The sequence below is a fragment of the Aricia agestis genome, chromosome 3 (assembly GCF_905147365.1).
Source record: "Aricia agestis chromosome 3, ilAriAges1.1, whole genome shotgun sequence".
Classification (NCBI taxonomy): Eukaryota; Metazoa; Arthropoda; class Insecta; order Lepidoptera; family Lycaenidae; genus Aricia; species Aricia agestis.
This window is the reverse complement of record NC_056408.1, coordinates 4,946,039-4,962,281: the sequence shown is the minus strand read 5'-3', so window position 1 is coordinate 4,962,281 and position 16,243 is coordinate 4,946,039. Positions and strand designations below refer to the sequence as shown.

The following is a 16,243-nucleotide window of genomic DNA, read 5'->3' as shown; positions in this document are numbered from 1 at the left end:
AAAAAAAGAAACTTTATTTGATAAAACAATAAAAATATAATATGGACAATAAAAATTATCAAAAACATAATATTACCAAGCATCAAACAAACATAGTTCGCAACGTTGGTTTTAGTAAGCATCATGAGAAACATGAGCAAATTGAGTTTGTTTGTCTGTCTATCTGTATTTCTGTTACATGTTACACCTCATCTGCTCACATGGAAAAACTTTGATAGAATTACCAAAAAATGGGTTTACGCTCGATACATACATTTTTAATACTAACTTCAGATTGTCCAGTTTAAGCAGGACCCTCGTAGCATACTTTTAGTATACTACGTAAGCGGCGCTTAAACTGGTCTTACCATAAAATATGCAAGTAACTAACTTGCAACTTTTTTTTAGATTTCGGCATAGTAACCGGTAAACAGTTACCAGAATTCCCGTGTGCCTTCGTCTACAACAGTACGGTGCGTCGGAAGGGCGCGGTAACCTCCCCCAACTACCCTGGCCTATACCCCAGGGACACCGAGTGTAACTACTTCTTCTACGGCACCGAGACAGAGAGGGTGCATCTACACTTCACACACTTCGATATCGAAGGTGTATTGCCGTGAGTAGCTTGATTTTTTATGCTATATGTAGCTAACCAATGATATTCTATGTTACTAACGTAACTAGATTGGAAGTTTACGGTAGCAACGCGTTGCCACTTCGAAGATGCCTGCAGGCATATCTCACATACATAATGACATAACGAATATATGACTTGACATTGTCTTTTGAACAAAAAAGTGGTTACGCATTTCTGAGAATCTTTTGTAAGACATTGCTACTCTAGTATTTTAGAAACTCATTGTAGCTAACAATATGTAATATATTTATATTTTTTATGTCATTATATTCTTAATTTTACTATTGGCTGTCTGGAAGAAACTGCTTAAAGCAGTGAGACCGCCTTTTTGCACAAATTTGAAGTGTTTATACTTTTTTTGTTGTTCTTTCTTTCGTTTTTTGTCTCTTTTATGTGCTTTTATGTCTTTTCTTTTTTGTATGGGCGAATAAAGAATTTATTATTATTGTTATTATTGTGTGCACTCCAAGCAACATTACAGTTATGAGAATAGGCCCCCAGATTTCATGCAGTAGAGAGATCATCAGATTCTTTCATCAGAAAGAATTGAGGACGAGGCTTTGCTTCGCAAGCAGATTGCATAAAAGTGTTTAATCGGTCCTATATCTCTTCAAACATTAATATGGAGATGATTTAAGTCCCGAAAAGGACATAGAATAATTTTTATCCTATAAAAATGTACGGTTCCCGAATCTAGCGCGATAAACGAATTTCAACACAACCATGTTGCTGCTGCTTTTTCATTTTTTTTTTATGAAATAAGGGGGCAAACGAGCAAACGGGTCACCTGATGGAAAGCAACTTCCGTCGCCCATGGACACTCGCAGCATCAGAAAAGCTGCAGGTGCGTTGCCGGCCTTTTAAGGGGTAATAGGGGAGGGTAGGGAAGGGAATAGGGGAGGGTACGGAAGGGAATAGGGGAGGGTACGGAAGGAAATAGGGGAGGGTAGGGAAAGGAAAAGGGTAGGGGATTGGGCCTCCGGTAAACTCACTCACTCGGCGAAACACAGCGGAAGCGCTGTTTCACGCTGGTTTTCTGTGAGGACGTGATATTTCTCCAGTCGAGCCGGCCCATTGGTGCCGAAGCATGGCTCTCCCACGTCTTGAATATATACTAGTCATATTTACTAGTTCAATTTGTATTTTAATGCTAAAACAATATCGACGATGTCTTTAATGTAACAACCGCATCTAAATAAAACAAAGAAGTCTACGAAATATAAACCAATAAGTAGCTTTATTTTAAATGTTTTCATTCGAGTATAAATACGTAAAGAGATTCTTCGAATTTCCTTTCTTCTGATAATAGAATTCCTACCTTATTTTCTTTAGTTTAGTGTACAGTTTACATTAGCCGCAATTTAGATACTGTGTAGTTGAATTTAAAAGAGCTCCTTAATCTCCTACAAAATGTTCCATTGTTTACTTTTGTTGAATTTAATATTGTTTATTTGCGGTACAGTTTAAACTATTTGTCATAAGTAAATCGGGATTCACTTTGCTTGAAAACTTTATAAGGAATTTAGCTCTGCGGTTTTTGATTTTGCATACACTGCCCTAGTAAGTGTTCATACTTACCAATTGAAGTAGACCGGGTTGAAGCTCCTTCTTTTACGATTTTTTTCAGATTAAGATTTAGCAATTTGAAAGCTTACTTTTTAACCGACTTCCAAAAAGGAGGAGGTTATACGTTCGTCTGTTTATATTTTTTTTTTGTATGTTCAACCATAACTTCGCCGTTCGTGGACTTCAAAAAAGCGACTTCAAAAGAACGAATATTGAGTACAGAAATAGTTGAGGTTTAGGCGAAGTCTGAAGACGGCACTATAATAACGAATAAGAATTATTTGATTCTTTTTAGATTATTTTTAAGAATATTACTTTTGTTTTTACCTTGGAAGTCGGTTTTAATTTTTTGTTAAAAAATAATAATCTATAATGAAATAAAGGTTTATCGCCATAAAATTGGGCCCTCAATATTTCAAAACTAAAATTATCTTAGAAAAAAATTTCCCTGAGCCTGAGTTCAAGCCCAACGCGTATACTTACTGTATAACCACGCAGCTGATCCATGATTTTTTTAATATTTATAATTAAATAAAATTTTCTTTATCGCTTAGTTAAAGAATCAAAATGTATGGAATTGGCAATAGAACTCCATACATTTTGATCGGCGATTCTATAAAGAAGCGATAAGTAAAAGTCTAAAGGGGCTGGCCATTTAGCCGATTTTTTTTCGTTTTCGCTTCGTTATAGAATCGCCGATCAAAATGTATGGAATTGTCATAAGACGAGTCGAACGTCAACGTCATATTAACGAACGCTTATGTCAATTCCATACATTTTCATCTGCGATTCTATAACGAAGCGAAAACGAAAAGATTCTGGCTCGCCCCCCTGATTATAATCCAATCTTCCAGATGCGAGGCCGTCTCTGCCAGCGACTATGTGCAGTTCTCCAGCCACATGGTGGAGACAAACCAGAGGCACTGCGGCCAGCTCAAGGAGCTGAAAGTCACCTCCGAGAACAGCTTCCTGAGGATGACCTTCAGGTCGAACGACAGGCTCGACGCGACAGGCTTCAAGACGAATTATATTTTTCTAAAAGACACCGAGATGCATCGCTTGACCGTTCCTGATAGTAGAAGTGGTGAGATACTATTTTGATTTTTTTAGTATTTTCGAAAAAAAAATTTAAAAAGCCACGAAATTTTCCTGCTATGACCGAGCTGATGATGCTAAGCCATGGCTTAGCCATGGCTTAGCATCTTATTCTTATTCTTAGGATCATTATCGGTCATGTCAACTTTCTAGCTTCTAAAACTAGATCAAAATCTGCTCACCCGTTTTGATTCTACTATGCCACTAACGGCCGTTCCCAATATTTGATCTATCTCTGGTTTTGCCCTACTAGAGATAGGAATAGCTTACATTACGGCCGTTCCCAATATTTGATCTATATCTGGTTTTGCCCTACTAGAGATAGGAATAGCTCACAATTGACATAAAATGTATGTCTCTAATGTCTAATGTGAGCTATTCCTATCTCTAGTAGGGCAAAACCAGAGATAGATCAAATATTGGGAACGGCCGTAATGTGAGCTATTCCTATCTCTAGTAGGGCAAAACCAGAGACAGATTAAATATTGGGAACGGCCGTAAGGAACACACACAGGACTGACAAACGGACAGTCAGACAGAAAAATACATATATTTTATTAAGCACCTGTATTTTCATCGGGGGTTCAAAATAGCGTTTACTAAAGGTTTGATTAACTTAGTTCTAATAAAAATTTTAGGTCAATAGCCAAATCTTTTGTAAAATGTGTTTTACACTCTATTTATTGTACACTGTATTGCATGCCATATTTCTCAAAATATTTAACCCATTAAACTTTAAATATTTTTTTAAATGTACAAATCGCATATATTCATTTCTCCAAATGAAAATCGCGACAAACCACAAAGGGTAAATAAAAGTGTTTAACTGAAATGAATGAATGAATGAATGAATGAATGAATGAATGAATGAATGAATGAATGAATGAATGAATGAATGAATGAAGTGAAACATTTAATAATGCTTATACTGTTACTTTAACCATCCAGAAAGACAATTATGCTGAACTTCGTTTGGGCCTGTCAGGAAAAATTGGGGCGCCGCCAAAAGACATAATTCATTTGCTTTTTTCATCCGACTGTTTTTCTTGTCGGGTCTAACTATTATCAGCTATTCGTTAATTTAAACTTGCACTTTTTGCACTTTAACCCATCAAGCCTTAAGAAGCAGCCGGCTACCGCATAACAATTGAAAATCTATTGTGTTCTGCGATACACGCGAGGTGTTAACGCATTTACTGTAAAGTTGTGTTTAGACGAATATTTGAATACCATTCACTAATATTATAAATTCGAAAGTCTGCCTGTCTTTCTGTCTCTTCACGCTTTGGCCGCTAAATCTATTTTGATGATAATATTATAGTACGGGAGCCCTAGAACAAATTTTTTAATTACTATCAAGCAAATTTTTGTGAGTAGCTTCATTTTACAAGCAAGCAAGCACGTAGCAAACAGAAATAGAAAGGATTTCATACTTTTACATGATGGTCCTAAAATATGGATTGTTTTATTTATGTGTTTTATTTATGTGTGACAATGTTACTCTTAAATTATATAACTATTAACCTATCAATATACAAAAAATCAGCTTGGTAGGGTTCCGTTTTAGGGTTCAGTAGTCAACCAAGTTTTGTTGATTACAGGATCCTATAACGGAACTTTGTTAGTTACCACTTTCGAGATTTTTCGCAAACAAAAATACAACATTTTTATTTGCCGTCTCGCCTTATCAAAAATAAGCTACTTACAAAAAATTAGCTTGACAGTATTAACAAAAAAATGTTCAAGGGCTCCCGCACTATGATGTATGGAGATTGGTGATACTGACAGCATTAAGTCCCGTTTAAGATAACTAACTGCCGCACTTAAAAATGAATATTTATTACCTAACTGTAATTAAATGAAGATTTTGACATAAGCTATCGGATACATCAATTATTATTATCTGTCAAACTCTTCATTAAATTGAAGTTTAATCATCATTAAATGTTTCTGAGTGCGGCCGTTAATGACTTAATTTAATTAACAAAGTAAACTTAATGGAATTTTTGACATTGTGTCTGCACCGGGATTTTAAAATTCATTAACACCCAGGACAATAAAGTCACTTAAATAAAAAAAGTAACAGATTTCGTTTAGAAGTTCGCCGCCCTAAAATCTCGCTTACCCTAATGAAAAAAGGCAGCTACTTATTTCCAAGAAGTGTAATCGTACTTAATCTATTAGAATTCTTTTACAACTTTTAAAAGCATCGCCATACTTATTTAGAGGCCTAATTGGTAAAGAATTCAAACAAAGAATTCGGTCGCCATTTTCTTTTAGATGCTTCTAAATGTTTTTCTTTTTCCAGGTACTAACGTCAACATTTATTTTAACCTGTGGAAAACGGTTTTAGTGCTGATGGTACTTTACACTATCGAAGATTCCTGGTAGTTTCCTAGAGAGAAATAAACTATATTGCTAAACTTTGTTTTATTTCATCAACAAATTTCAAGTTTTATCACAATGAAAACATAGAACATAAAATTGGAATTGTATAATATTTTATTCGTATCGAAAGTTCTATAGCAAATATAAAAATTCAAAAGTAGGAAGTGGACCTAGGTGGTTTGATTGGGTTTTGGCCAGCTCAGTCGACAGATCATGATTAATATTGACTTGACTTAACTCAACAAAATAGCATAGGTCAATCAATTTATCACGTGATATTTTAAGGGCCTGTTTCACCTCTTCATGATAAGTGCAGATAGGCTATCCACCTCTTAACTTGACAGATAGAGTATGGAGAATCTGTCAAAAAGTTGTGAATAGCCTATCCGGCACTTATCAGGAAGGGGTGAAACAGGCCCTAAATATTACTTACTTATCGAAAACAAAAGCTATATTTATTCACGTATTCAGAATCACGACTTTTATGATTCTTTACTTCAGTTCATTTAAGATGCAGCTACCGTAAACGTCTGAATACGATACGCAAATGTGTATGCACCTTAAGCCATTAAGAGTCCGTGTCGTGCACAATTAACATAAACTGGACAGTTCTCGACTGAGACTGCCATTTAAACTTTGAGTCCGACCGGGACAGTTAGGGTTAGTGCCGACGAGCTACTTGCAGCTGGACAGTGACAGTTTTTTTCACACTTTGTTACAAATATGTGTAAACTTTATCAAACTAAAAACGAAAGGTAGAAACTGTTGAAACGCTGCTCGCCTTTACAAATCAAGGCGCAGTTTTGTTAGTGGTAATTAAGTACATTATTAGACACACCAATATTATTTAACCTTCAGCAATAAACTATGAAATTAGTATCAATAGATAAAAAGCAGCAATCCCCTGCGATATTTCATCAACTGAACGTTTTACAAAAATCCATGAAAATGATTGTAGCCCGTCTGCACCGAACCTAAAGAGTGGGGTCCGGGAGTCATTAAGTGAATGGACACTGTTTACAATTAGATTGCTGTCGCCACTGAACTTACATAAAAACCGTTAACTGCACACTTTGTAGAGCGAATTAAACGAGCAACCTTTTTGATGGAGGTTTAATGAACGTCCACGTAACGAAAAGGGTTGAAATAACTTATACTTAATAGGTTAAAATAACTATAATATCACATTTTATTTCACATATCAAAGCAGTACTAAACGTGCCTATTTTTTATTTATTTGTCAAACAAGTTATTTCAGACCATTTTAATATACTTAGCGCAATAGAGAAACGAAGAGCTGAGCAAGCGAGATGTCACTATCAGTAACACTGCGTGGTAAAAAGAGACGTGTGATACATGACAGGCGGAATAGAGAAACAAAAGCCTGAGCAAGAGAGATGTCACTATCAGTAACACTACGTGGTAAAAAGAGACGTATGATACATGACAGCAGCACTCTTTTTTTGACGTCCAGTCGGCACGTGCCGCACGTTCATAGAAATCATGTTCAATCATGCTTATGTATGTATACGTACTCATATTTTTACACACAGATGAAACCAATTTCGATTTCGTTTGACAGCTCGAGATTGTTGCTCTATTCCGCTAGGTATATTAACTTTATGGTAGGAACGTCATTTTCACGCACACGTAATCAGATTTGTACACATAGATGTACTTAATTATATTTTGGTTTCGTTTGACAGCTCGGGATTGTTTCTCTATTCCGCCAAGTATATAATATTATGTTTCAGACATACAGCGAAGGCGTGGTCCGTTGCAGTACGTTGCATTGTCGGAACGTCAATATTCCGTCGTTTTACACAGTATCATGTGTGATAGGTGAGACGTTTCAACGGATTGATGAAGAATAATCGCAGCTTTGTTCGTCCGTTATAAGATTGAAATAATTACAGTCACTACGCAGCCAATGCCAATTCGATAAATAATGTGTGATAGGTGCGATGTTTCAACGGACTGATGTAGAAGAATATATCTTCTTGCTGCTTTGCAATCGCAAGATTGCAGTGAGTACGCAGCCAATGGCATTGCGGTAATCCTACAACTTACAGCAAAAGGGTAATGGGGATTGTCCATTTTTTTTAAATTTTGCTCATTACAAAAACATTTCGAGGAATAAGGTCAGTGATCGTTTTTCTGTATATAAACGAAAAAAATACCCATTAGTTACTTATATTTTTGAACAAATATGTTTAACCTTTGTTTGACCTTCAATGGCGTTAAATTAGCAATAAATTCGACCAACTTACGTTTTGAACTTTTGGTAAGTTTCTCGTATCAGCTTTCACATTATGAGAACTTCCATTTGACGAATCAGCCATTATAAATAAGATTGAAAGGAAATTTAAAACATACTGCAGAGGTCAATTGCGGCCGATGATGACGTCAGAGCAAACTTTTAAAATTTATTGAGAAAAAACTAGCCAACGAATTTCAAAACTATTTAATTTAAATTCTTAAAATACCCTATTTTAACGAAAAAAAATATAAAAGTACATGTGATTTTATTTGGACAATGCCCATTGCGTCGTTGCAACGAAGATGTGGCGTACAACGCGCATTCAATTGCAACGCAGCACAGCTTTGTAGCTTCACTCTTATACCACTCTGTATAATAGCCAGCACGTTTCTATCACTGAAAGAGCATGACTAGGAGACAGCCACAGCCTCAAAATGCAGATGTAAAGATAAGTAAGTAAATTTCAAGCGAAGCTACTAGGTTAGTCTACACATTTTTTTTGTAATTAACTACAAAAATAACTTTGATAAACTTATTTCTCCAATTTTCAATAGAATTTTACATAAACAAGGAAATGTTAACCTGAACATTTTACTGTAGAAAAATACGATCTAAAACTTAATTTCGCTGCCCGCATCATTTGTTTGGAGTTAATTAAAAAAGTAAAGACCAGAATACTGTTTGAGCACAATCGCCGTCTGTTTATGAATTTGTTGCGCTAATCCCCGAGCTTACCTTCTGCGCTTATCTTATAATTTAGTTTGCAGACTTGGATTAAAAATTAAATAGACTCGCTTATAGAATCGTGTTGTTTGTAAATTACTTTCGTTGATAAATTACATTGTATATCGAGCATAGTCGAGAAGGTTTTTTTGTGTTTGACACGGTCTATTGTCTTGTGATTTTAAACTCCTGCCTTTAAAGTTAACGTAAGGTATGAGGCTAGATTTGAAAATTAAAACATTTATTTTGTTTAATTTTACTACGGACTTACGGACGAAAATGCGGACACTTTGCGGTGCTCTGTTTCCCATATTTTTTTGATTCCAAACGATAAATTGATATTAATGAACACGATATATTGAACAAAGAACAAGAATATCACAACCAATAATTATGAACCAATAATTATGGTTTAACAAACTAGTTCCTAAAGTTCAACAATTACTTTTTTTATATTATCTCAAACATGGTCCCTTAAAATTCAGGAATCAGGATTATTTCCCTTATCCGCTATCGTACAAACAGTAAAACTGGATTCATTTAAAGAGATTTAATTTAGTTTGTATTAAAGGTTTATTTGGCTATATAATTCCCCGGTACGAACTAATCGCTCGCTTAAGTTGGAGCACTCTACACGGGTCACTAACTTATTTGGGACACTCGAAATTTGATGAGGGTTAAGCAGATGTTTGAGTGCGGTATGATAGCGTTTTGTAAACATATAATTATTTCGCATACGATCGTATGCTATAGTAGTATTAAAGGATGGTAGACTGGGAAGGTAGTAATTACTATAAGGTCTACCAGAATCTCATGGCAAAAAATGGAAAAAAGAAATTGACGCTACCAATAATGGGGAAATTGGAGCAAAACGTTTGATAGGTACTTTATTTTCCTTATAATGATTCTGTGTGTGATACATGCAAATGTAAAAAAAATCCAATGATTAAGGATATTTTTTGAAAATCTCCCATCCAAATTTGCCATGAGATTCTGGTAGACCTATAGTTAATTATTGGTAAATGTCAGGTGTCTTCACCTGACATTATTGACAGAACCGTTGTTCTGAAAGTAATATATTATCCAATAGGATTACTGCAATGTTTTCACGTTAAAGGCAACGGCATAGAATATAAACAGAAAGTTTTATTCATAAAGTTAATATACCTAGCGGAATAGAGCAACAATCTCGAGCTGTCAAACGAAACCAAAATTGGTTTTCATCTGTGTGAAAAATATGTGTACGTATACACTTACACAAGCATGATTGAACATGAATTCTATGAGATTAAATTGTCAACGTGCGGCGCGTGCCGACTGGACGTCAAAAAAAGAGTGCTGCTGTCATGTATCACACGTCTCTTTTTACCACGCCTTGTTACTGATAGTGACATCTCTCTTGCCTTTGTTTCTCTATTCCGCTAGGTATATTAACTTTATGGTTTCATTCGACATTTGACTACGTTTTTGTCAATAATCTGATATGACGTGTGCTAAATTTCGGATTTTGGTGGAATTATTTACTAGGTAGCGCCGTCTGCTTCGACCTTTCCATAACATTCCCTATTTACAAATACTCATGTTTTACTTAATTCAAAGTAGCAAACTGGCAAAATTTACCCCCTTCTTAAGAACTTATGAAATATTTGGTTGTTTGGTGTAATGGTTAATAAGGTTATGAATACTAACATCACAAGAAAATTGCTAAGACGTAGGCTAGACTTTTAAAAGAGACTAAGGAATACATAAGAAGCTGACGACTGTCACAGAACAATAATAGTTTATTAGTGATGATCCAGAGATCAAACTTCCTCTTCATCTATTTTTCTTTATTTGTGTTCTATTTTTCCATGAGTAATTACCAAATACCTATTACAAAATCTAGTTCAAGTAGATTACGTTCAACAACTGATTGCACCAAAAATATTTACCGTAACGACTTCGTTACGGACTCGGATTACTTAATCCCAAAATAATATTTGAAAACAGAAGGGTAAACGGACAGAAATTTTAATATTTTCCACCGTAAAGTCTACAGAAACAAGCTATTTGCTAGGGAATGATTAATATTGCAGAATTCATATAAAAGTTTTATGACAGCACTTATCTTCACCGGCTGCCGTGGAATTTTATCGCTGTTTATTTTTCATTACCCCATCCCCTGTAAATCTATTACAGCCCTCGTAATTCTTGACAAAAGTGTCCGAAAATCTGCTCTAATATCTAGCTTCCGCTGAAAAATAATGATGAATATAAAAATACGTGACGCACTCGAGGACTGCCGCGGTAAAGCTATTGTATAGCATTTTTTATTTTCTTATGCAGCACATTGCACACGCACATAAACACCTTGCTGAAGTCTGCCAACGCACTGTTGTGTCGATTAGAGTAGTAGTGTTAGGTTTAGTTTCGTTACGGAATTTATTGATTCAGTCGCCGCGCTGAAATCCCGCGATCTAGCTATGTAATAGCCAAAAAAATTTTTTTAGGAGTAGTAGAAGTATTATTGGAGTGTTCTAATGCTCCGACTGTAAGATCGATTTTAATGAAGGCTATACAATATTGAACACGGAAGATGGCCAGACTAGTCTTCGCGGCCGTACCTTGACTCAACCAGTAGTCCAGCGACACATCAGCGGAGTTGACGTCTTCCTTCGCCTCATTCTCCTCACCCTGATGCAGCGGCGAGTTGTGGCCCACCACGGCGTCCCAGGAACCGTACAATATATCGTACGTCATCACGTTTATGAAATCCGAGGACATTAAATGTTTTTAAATTAAGAAGTTTGATTTCTATGTCGGTATATCTACGTTCAAAACAACCAAACGTACAAACAGTTGCTTATTTCCACCTTATAAGTAGACGACGAGTAAACAGACATCTAAGAACGTTTTCTTTCTTTGATTAATGTAAGTCTACAAATCAAGCATAAGCTGGTTTACATTATCCCAATCCACCATTAACTGGAATACTCTGAATTGCATTCCAATGCCCGATTAATGTATTCCAGTAGTAATTCAGTACTGGATTGGTTCACTGGATGGGAAAAAACCGGTCATATAAAAGTGACACAGAATTAAATTGTTCAATAGTTTCATGATATTGCTGCGTCGCACTTTATCTCTTCCCGTTTTGTTGTTTTTTCCTTAAGGCCTTTTCACATGAAAATGTAAAAAGGCCTTAAGGAAAAAACAATCTGTCTGTCTCCCAAAAAGGTGACTTTTACTCTATAAACCGATAATTAAGCATCGTACATTTCAATAACCGGTTATTGGGCATTGCAATAACTGGTTATTGAAATGTACGATGCTTAATTATCGGTTTGTAGAGTAAAAGTCACCAAAGGCCGTAACAATTACTGAAAGTAAAACATCAAAAGAACTCGGCTGCTTTTTAATGGAACAAAGAGTTCTCTGAGACGAAATCAAGTTTGGGATGAAAACAATTACAATTTTCGTAATGACTGTGTAAATAAATCTGTAGCCGAAATGGCCTTAGGAAAATTTAATTGCTAAATAAAATACAGAAATGACTTTCCTATTAAATTAGGCTTTATTTACGCATGAGTCATGCGGCCAAACTATGCTACCTCGCGTTATCATTCCTATGTGATTGTTTGACTGGTAATAGGATAATTTTCACACGCGAATAAAAAAGTTGCCTATCTTTGCTGTTCGTAGATTGAATTTTTATTCGGTGTCGAGTGTAATTGTTATTTTCTTAAAATTAAATTATCGATACTTGGCTGGCGACATTTTTAAGGAAGAAAATTCTGTGTCATTTAGCTATGGACGCTAAAGTATTTGGGTACTATGAACTATTCCACAAAAAATACGTAATATTGAGTTATATTCTTTAGATCATTGAGAACAATTAGTTGGTAGACACACAAATGTTTAACAGCGACCATAATTATATAAATGCAATCTAGATAATAATTGAGGAGCTGGCGAACAAAACCCGTTAAGTCCACCAGAGTGCGAAAGTATTTTCTTTTCGAATCATCTTTTCTTGACCCATCTGCGTCAATCCCTGTTAATATGTTCAATCAAAACCGGTTCAAAAGGCTTTAAAAAGTCCATTTCCAAACAAAACCGGATTAGTTCAGTATTAGTAGTAGTAGTTGAGTTTTTAGCCACTGTGTAAAATTTGTTTTCGCGGACTAATCCGGTTCTGTTCGCAATTCGCCAGCTCCTCAATTATGATATTTACACACTAAACAACTCCTTCTGCCAAATTAGAAATATACTGCCCCAATTACATGAATATAATATAATTAGTGCGCCTTACATAACATATTCGTAATTGGGCCCGTTAAGAACGTCGTAACAATGGTTTTGTTTAGCCCATGGTTATTCTTAGAACAAAGGCTAAGTCTAATTACTTCCAAGGTGACCGAAACACAAGATGTTCGTATGAAATATGTGTACACTTGCCCGCAAATTCGTGAGCTCTACATTCTACGTGATATTAGCTCTACAAATAATAAATACACATAATATTTCAACGATATAATCTGTACTTTATAAAATGGATATACGATTTCTTATAATAACAATTATAATCACTCGTGCGTAGCTGGCCTACACGAATGATTTGTCCCTGTGTGTGCACAGTACACAAGAGCACCATCTGTTCCTTTAAGGTACAAGTGGTACAAGTTGTAAGTCCGCTACATGAAGCGGGAGCAGAGGACGTGACGTCGCGACACTACTGGTTTGTATGTATTTCTATGAATAAAGATACAAGTTAGAAGCCGGCTACATGAAGCGGCAGCAGACGACGTGTCGTCGCGAAACTACTGGTTTCTATGTATTTCTATGAAATACCCTCCGCCTAGCGACACGAAGCTAGCGACACTAATTATTCATAGAAATACACTACTGGTTTCCATCTGGTTTCTAACTAGTAGTGTTGCGACGACACGTCGTTTGTCGCATGTCGCTCGGTTCCAACTTGTACCCCTAGTGGGACCTACGGTGGGATCATAGAGAATCCATACATAGGTATAATAGTAGAAAGAGTGATGACATATTTTCCGGTTTAGCAAAGCCCAAACTTAGCTACCCTTAACAATATTATATTGCCGCTGTCCCCCGAATAACAAAAGGACCCTCATCCAAACTTTCGCTTTTTAATGATTTATGATCGCAAATCCGGAATTGTTATGTTAGTTCGTAATATCAGGAGATCAAAATATGCTAAATAATTATTTCGGTTTAATTTCAAGTCACAAAGTAAATGAGATTGAAACAATTCATGTTTAAATTACAAATTACAATTGAAGACGTACGTGGCTGGAGTAGATAACTAAAATTTGAAAAAAATTTCGTCTTTGCAATAACCGAGGCTTTAGGATGGGAAAATAATTTGAAATATAATAATAATAATTGAAATTAAATGTGGATTTTACGTATAGTCCGATATATTAATATGTATGAACGCTTCACATCACGTCAGTCTGGCCCCGTGCTCAGTACCTGAGGGACATTGTATTAGGGTAAGTACAATAAGTTACAAAGTTTGTTCGCGCCAAACTTTAGCGCGACGAATGTGGCAGTTGGCAACACTGCGCATGAGTCTGCGCTGTCAGCTGTCATACGTTTTGACATAGAAGTGACACAGTCCATTACCGGCGCGCGATCGTTACATACGAAAAATATCGGCTAGCCGTTCCCGTGATTCGCGATAAATCCTCAGCTCAGTGAAATAGAAGGTGACAGTGTCGTGTGACTACGAGCATCAGCACATCAGCCCTATCAGCCCAATCAGCCCATCTGCCCAGCTGTCTCAGCCACCAGGTAACCCCAGTTTCCTTTCTGCCCATCGTTGTAGTGTAGGGGTCCTCGCCCCTACATTTTCTGGTCCTTTCGAGCCGTCCAGTGACCTTTCTGGTCATTTCGAGCCTTTCAGCACACTCCCTGGTCCATAGCGAGCCCACAGACTAAGCGAGCCTAGGAATATTTTTTTTCACCCACCCGCTTTAATGCCCCGCCCGGCGAAAATTAAAACTACAGTTCATTCTGCTCATATTTCTGCCTAATCTTATTAGAATCCCATTTTATTATAATATTCTATCGAATTAAGTAACCTCCGCCCATTTTTTACCCCCTTACGGCAATATTTTTGCAAAGTTTGCCAAATACGATTTTGTTCGTCCGCCATATTAAGTAATAATTTGCATAGGTAATTTAATCCCCTATCATCTTATTGTGTAATTGTAATCGCATTATTTTCAGCCCATATATTGCGTCTATATTGCATTTAAATTAAATTCCCGAATATATTTCAGCCCAAATACCAATATAAAAATATCTTCAACATAATTCCGTCGGGTTGTAGGAACAAAGAAACTTTCATACATCACATAGTTTGTGCCTATTACATTAAGTGTTATTATTGTTCGGCTCATTGAAATATTTACAGTTGTTTTTGTTAACTTAGCACTTAGGTACTTCGACTTAATTACTCGCCTTATCGCGATCGATCTTTCGCCGCGCGCGCATACCTCAGCACCTCTGCTCCGATAAGAAACATCTGTTAATTGTTTTTAATAACTATTACAATAACAAGCGTCTTAGGTATCGCATTTAAACGTTTTATGTCTCCGCTCATTACATAATATTGCTGTTACCGAGTTATACTTGCGTTAGAATTCAGATAGATACTAACTCGGCACATTACTACTACACTTTACCATTTTTCAACATAGTTTATTAACTACTTATATACCTTTTTTTTATCAGCTCGTTAAGGTTCCTTTACACTAGCATGCCTACTAAATCGCAAGCTGCTGTTTTCAGAGAGGCCGTCAAAGCTTTCAGTCGGCTCAAAGAAATTGCGACAGCACTTTCTAGTGGCGACTCTAAGGAGTCTTCTCAAACATTAAGAAAGGAATTTAATGCGCGATTCAAGGAAGTTTCCTATCAAAAAACAAGACTCGAGAAAATTTATCATGAGATTCTAGACGACCCAAACTTATCCCAAGATAACGAAAAACTATATACGTCCAATTACGACAGTGCGATTTCGGACTATTATTTTATTTTAACAGCGGCCGAAAACACACAAAGTACTTCGGAGTCTCCTCAGCTCACTTCTTCCGTTTTGCCTAAAATTGAGCTTCCGAAGTTTAATTCGTTGGTTGAAGAATGGCCTTCTTTTATTACGATTTTCCGTAGTCTGATGGACGACATGGCAACGTTGTCGGACGCGGTAAAATTACATTACCTGCTCTCATGCCTGTCGGGGGAGGCATTATCCATGGTTTCTCATCTAAAAATCACTAACGAGAATTATAGTGTTGCGCTCGACATACTAACACGTCGATATGAAAACCGTCGCGTGCTGATCGACAGGTTTGTCGATATTATACTCGGTCTGCCCAATATTCATATACGCTCGAGTATCCGAGCTACTTTTCTCACTCCGCTCATCTCAGCTCAAAGCGCATTAAAAAATTTAAATTTACCTATGGACAGCAACTATGTTTTTGTCTCGATTGTAGTCCGTAAACTACAGGGGGAGCTCCGCACATTATTCGAGAGGAGATACGGCGCCTCTGATGTCCTGCCCACTTTAGATAATTTAATCT

The 16,243-nt window shown here is 36.4% G+C and overlaps 1 protein-coding gene across 1 annotated transcript in view; it reads left to right on the top strand.

Moving 5' to 3' along the window:
• The window catches only part of LOC121740579 (suppressor of lurcher protein 1-like), an 87,399-nt gene extending 81,700 nt beyond the window's left edge, over nt 1–5,699 (top strand). The window contains exons 13-15 of the mRNA XM_042133315.1: nt 388–595; nt 3,037–3,266; nt 5,586–5,699. Coding sequence (XP_041989249.1) covers nt 388–595; nt 3,037–3,266; nt 5,586–5,668 — 521 coding nt within the window. The 3' untranslated portion in view covers nt 5,669–5,699. The remainder of the gene's footprint in view (nt 1–387; nt 596–3,036; nt 3,267–5,585) is intronic.
• Nucleotides 5,700–16,243: the final 10,544 nt, after the last annotated feature.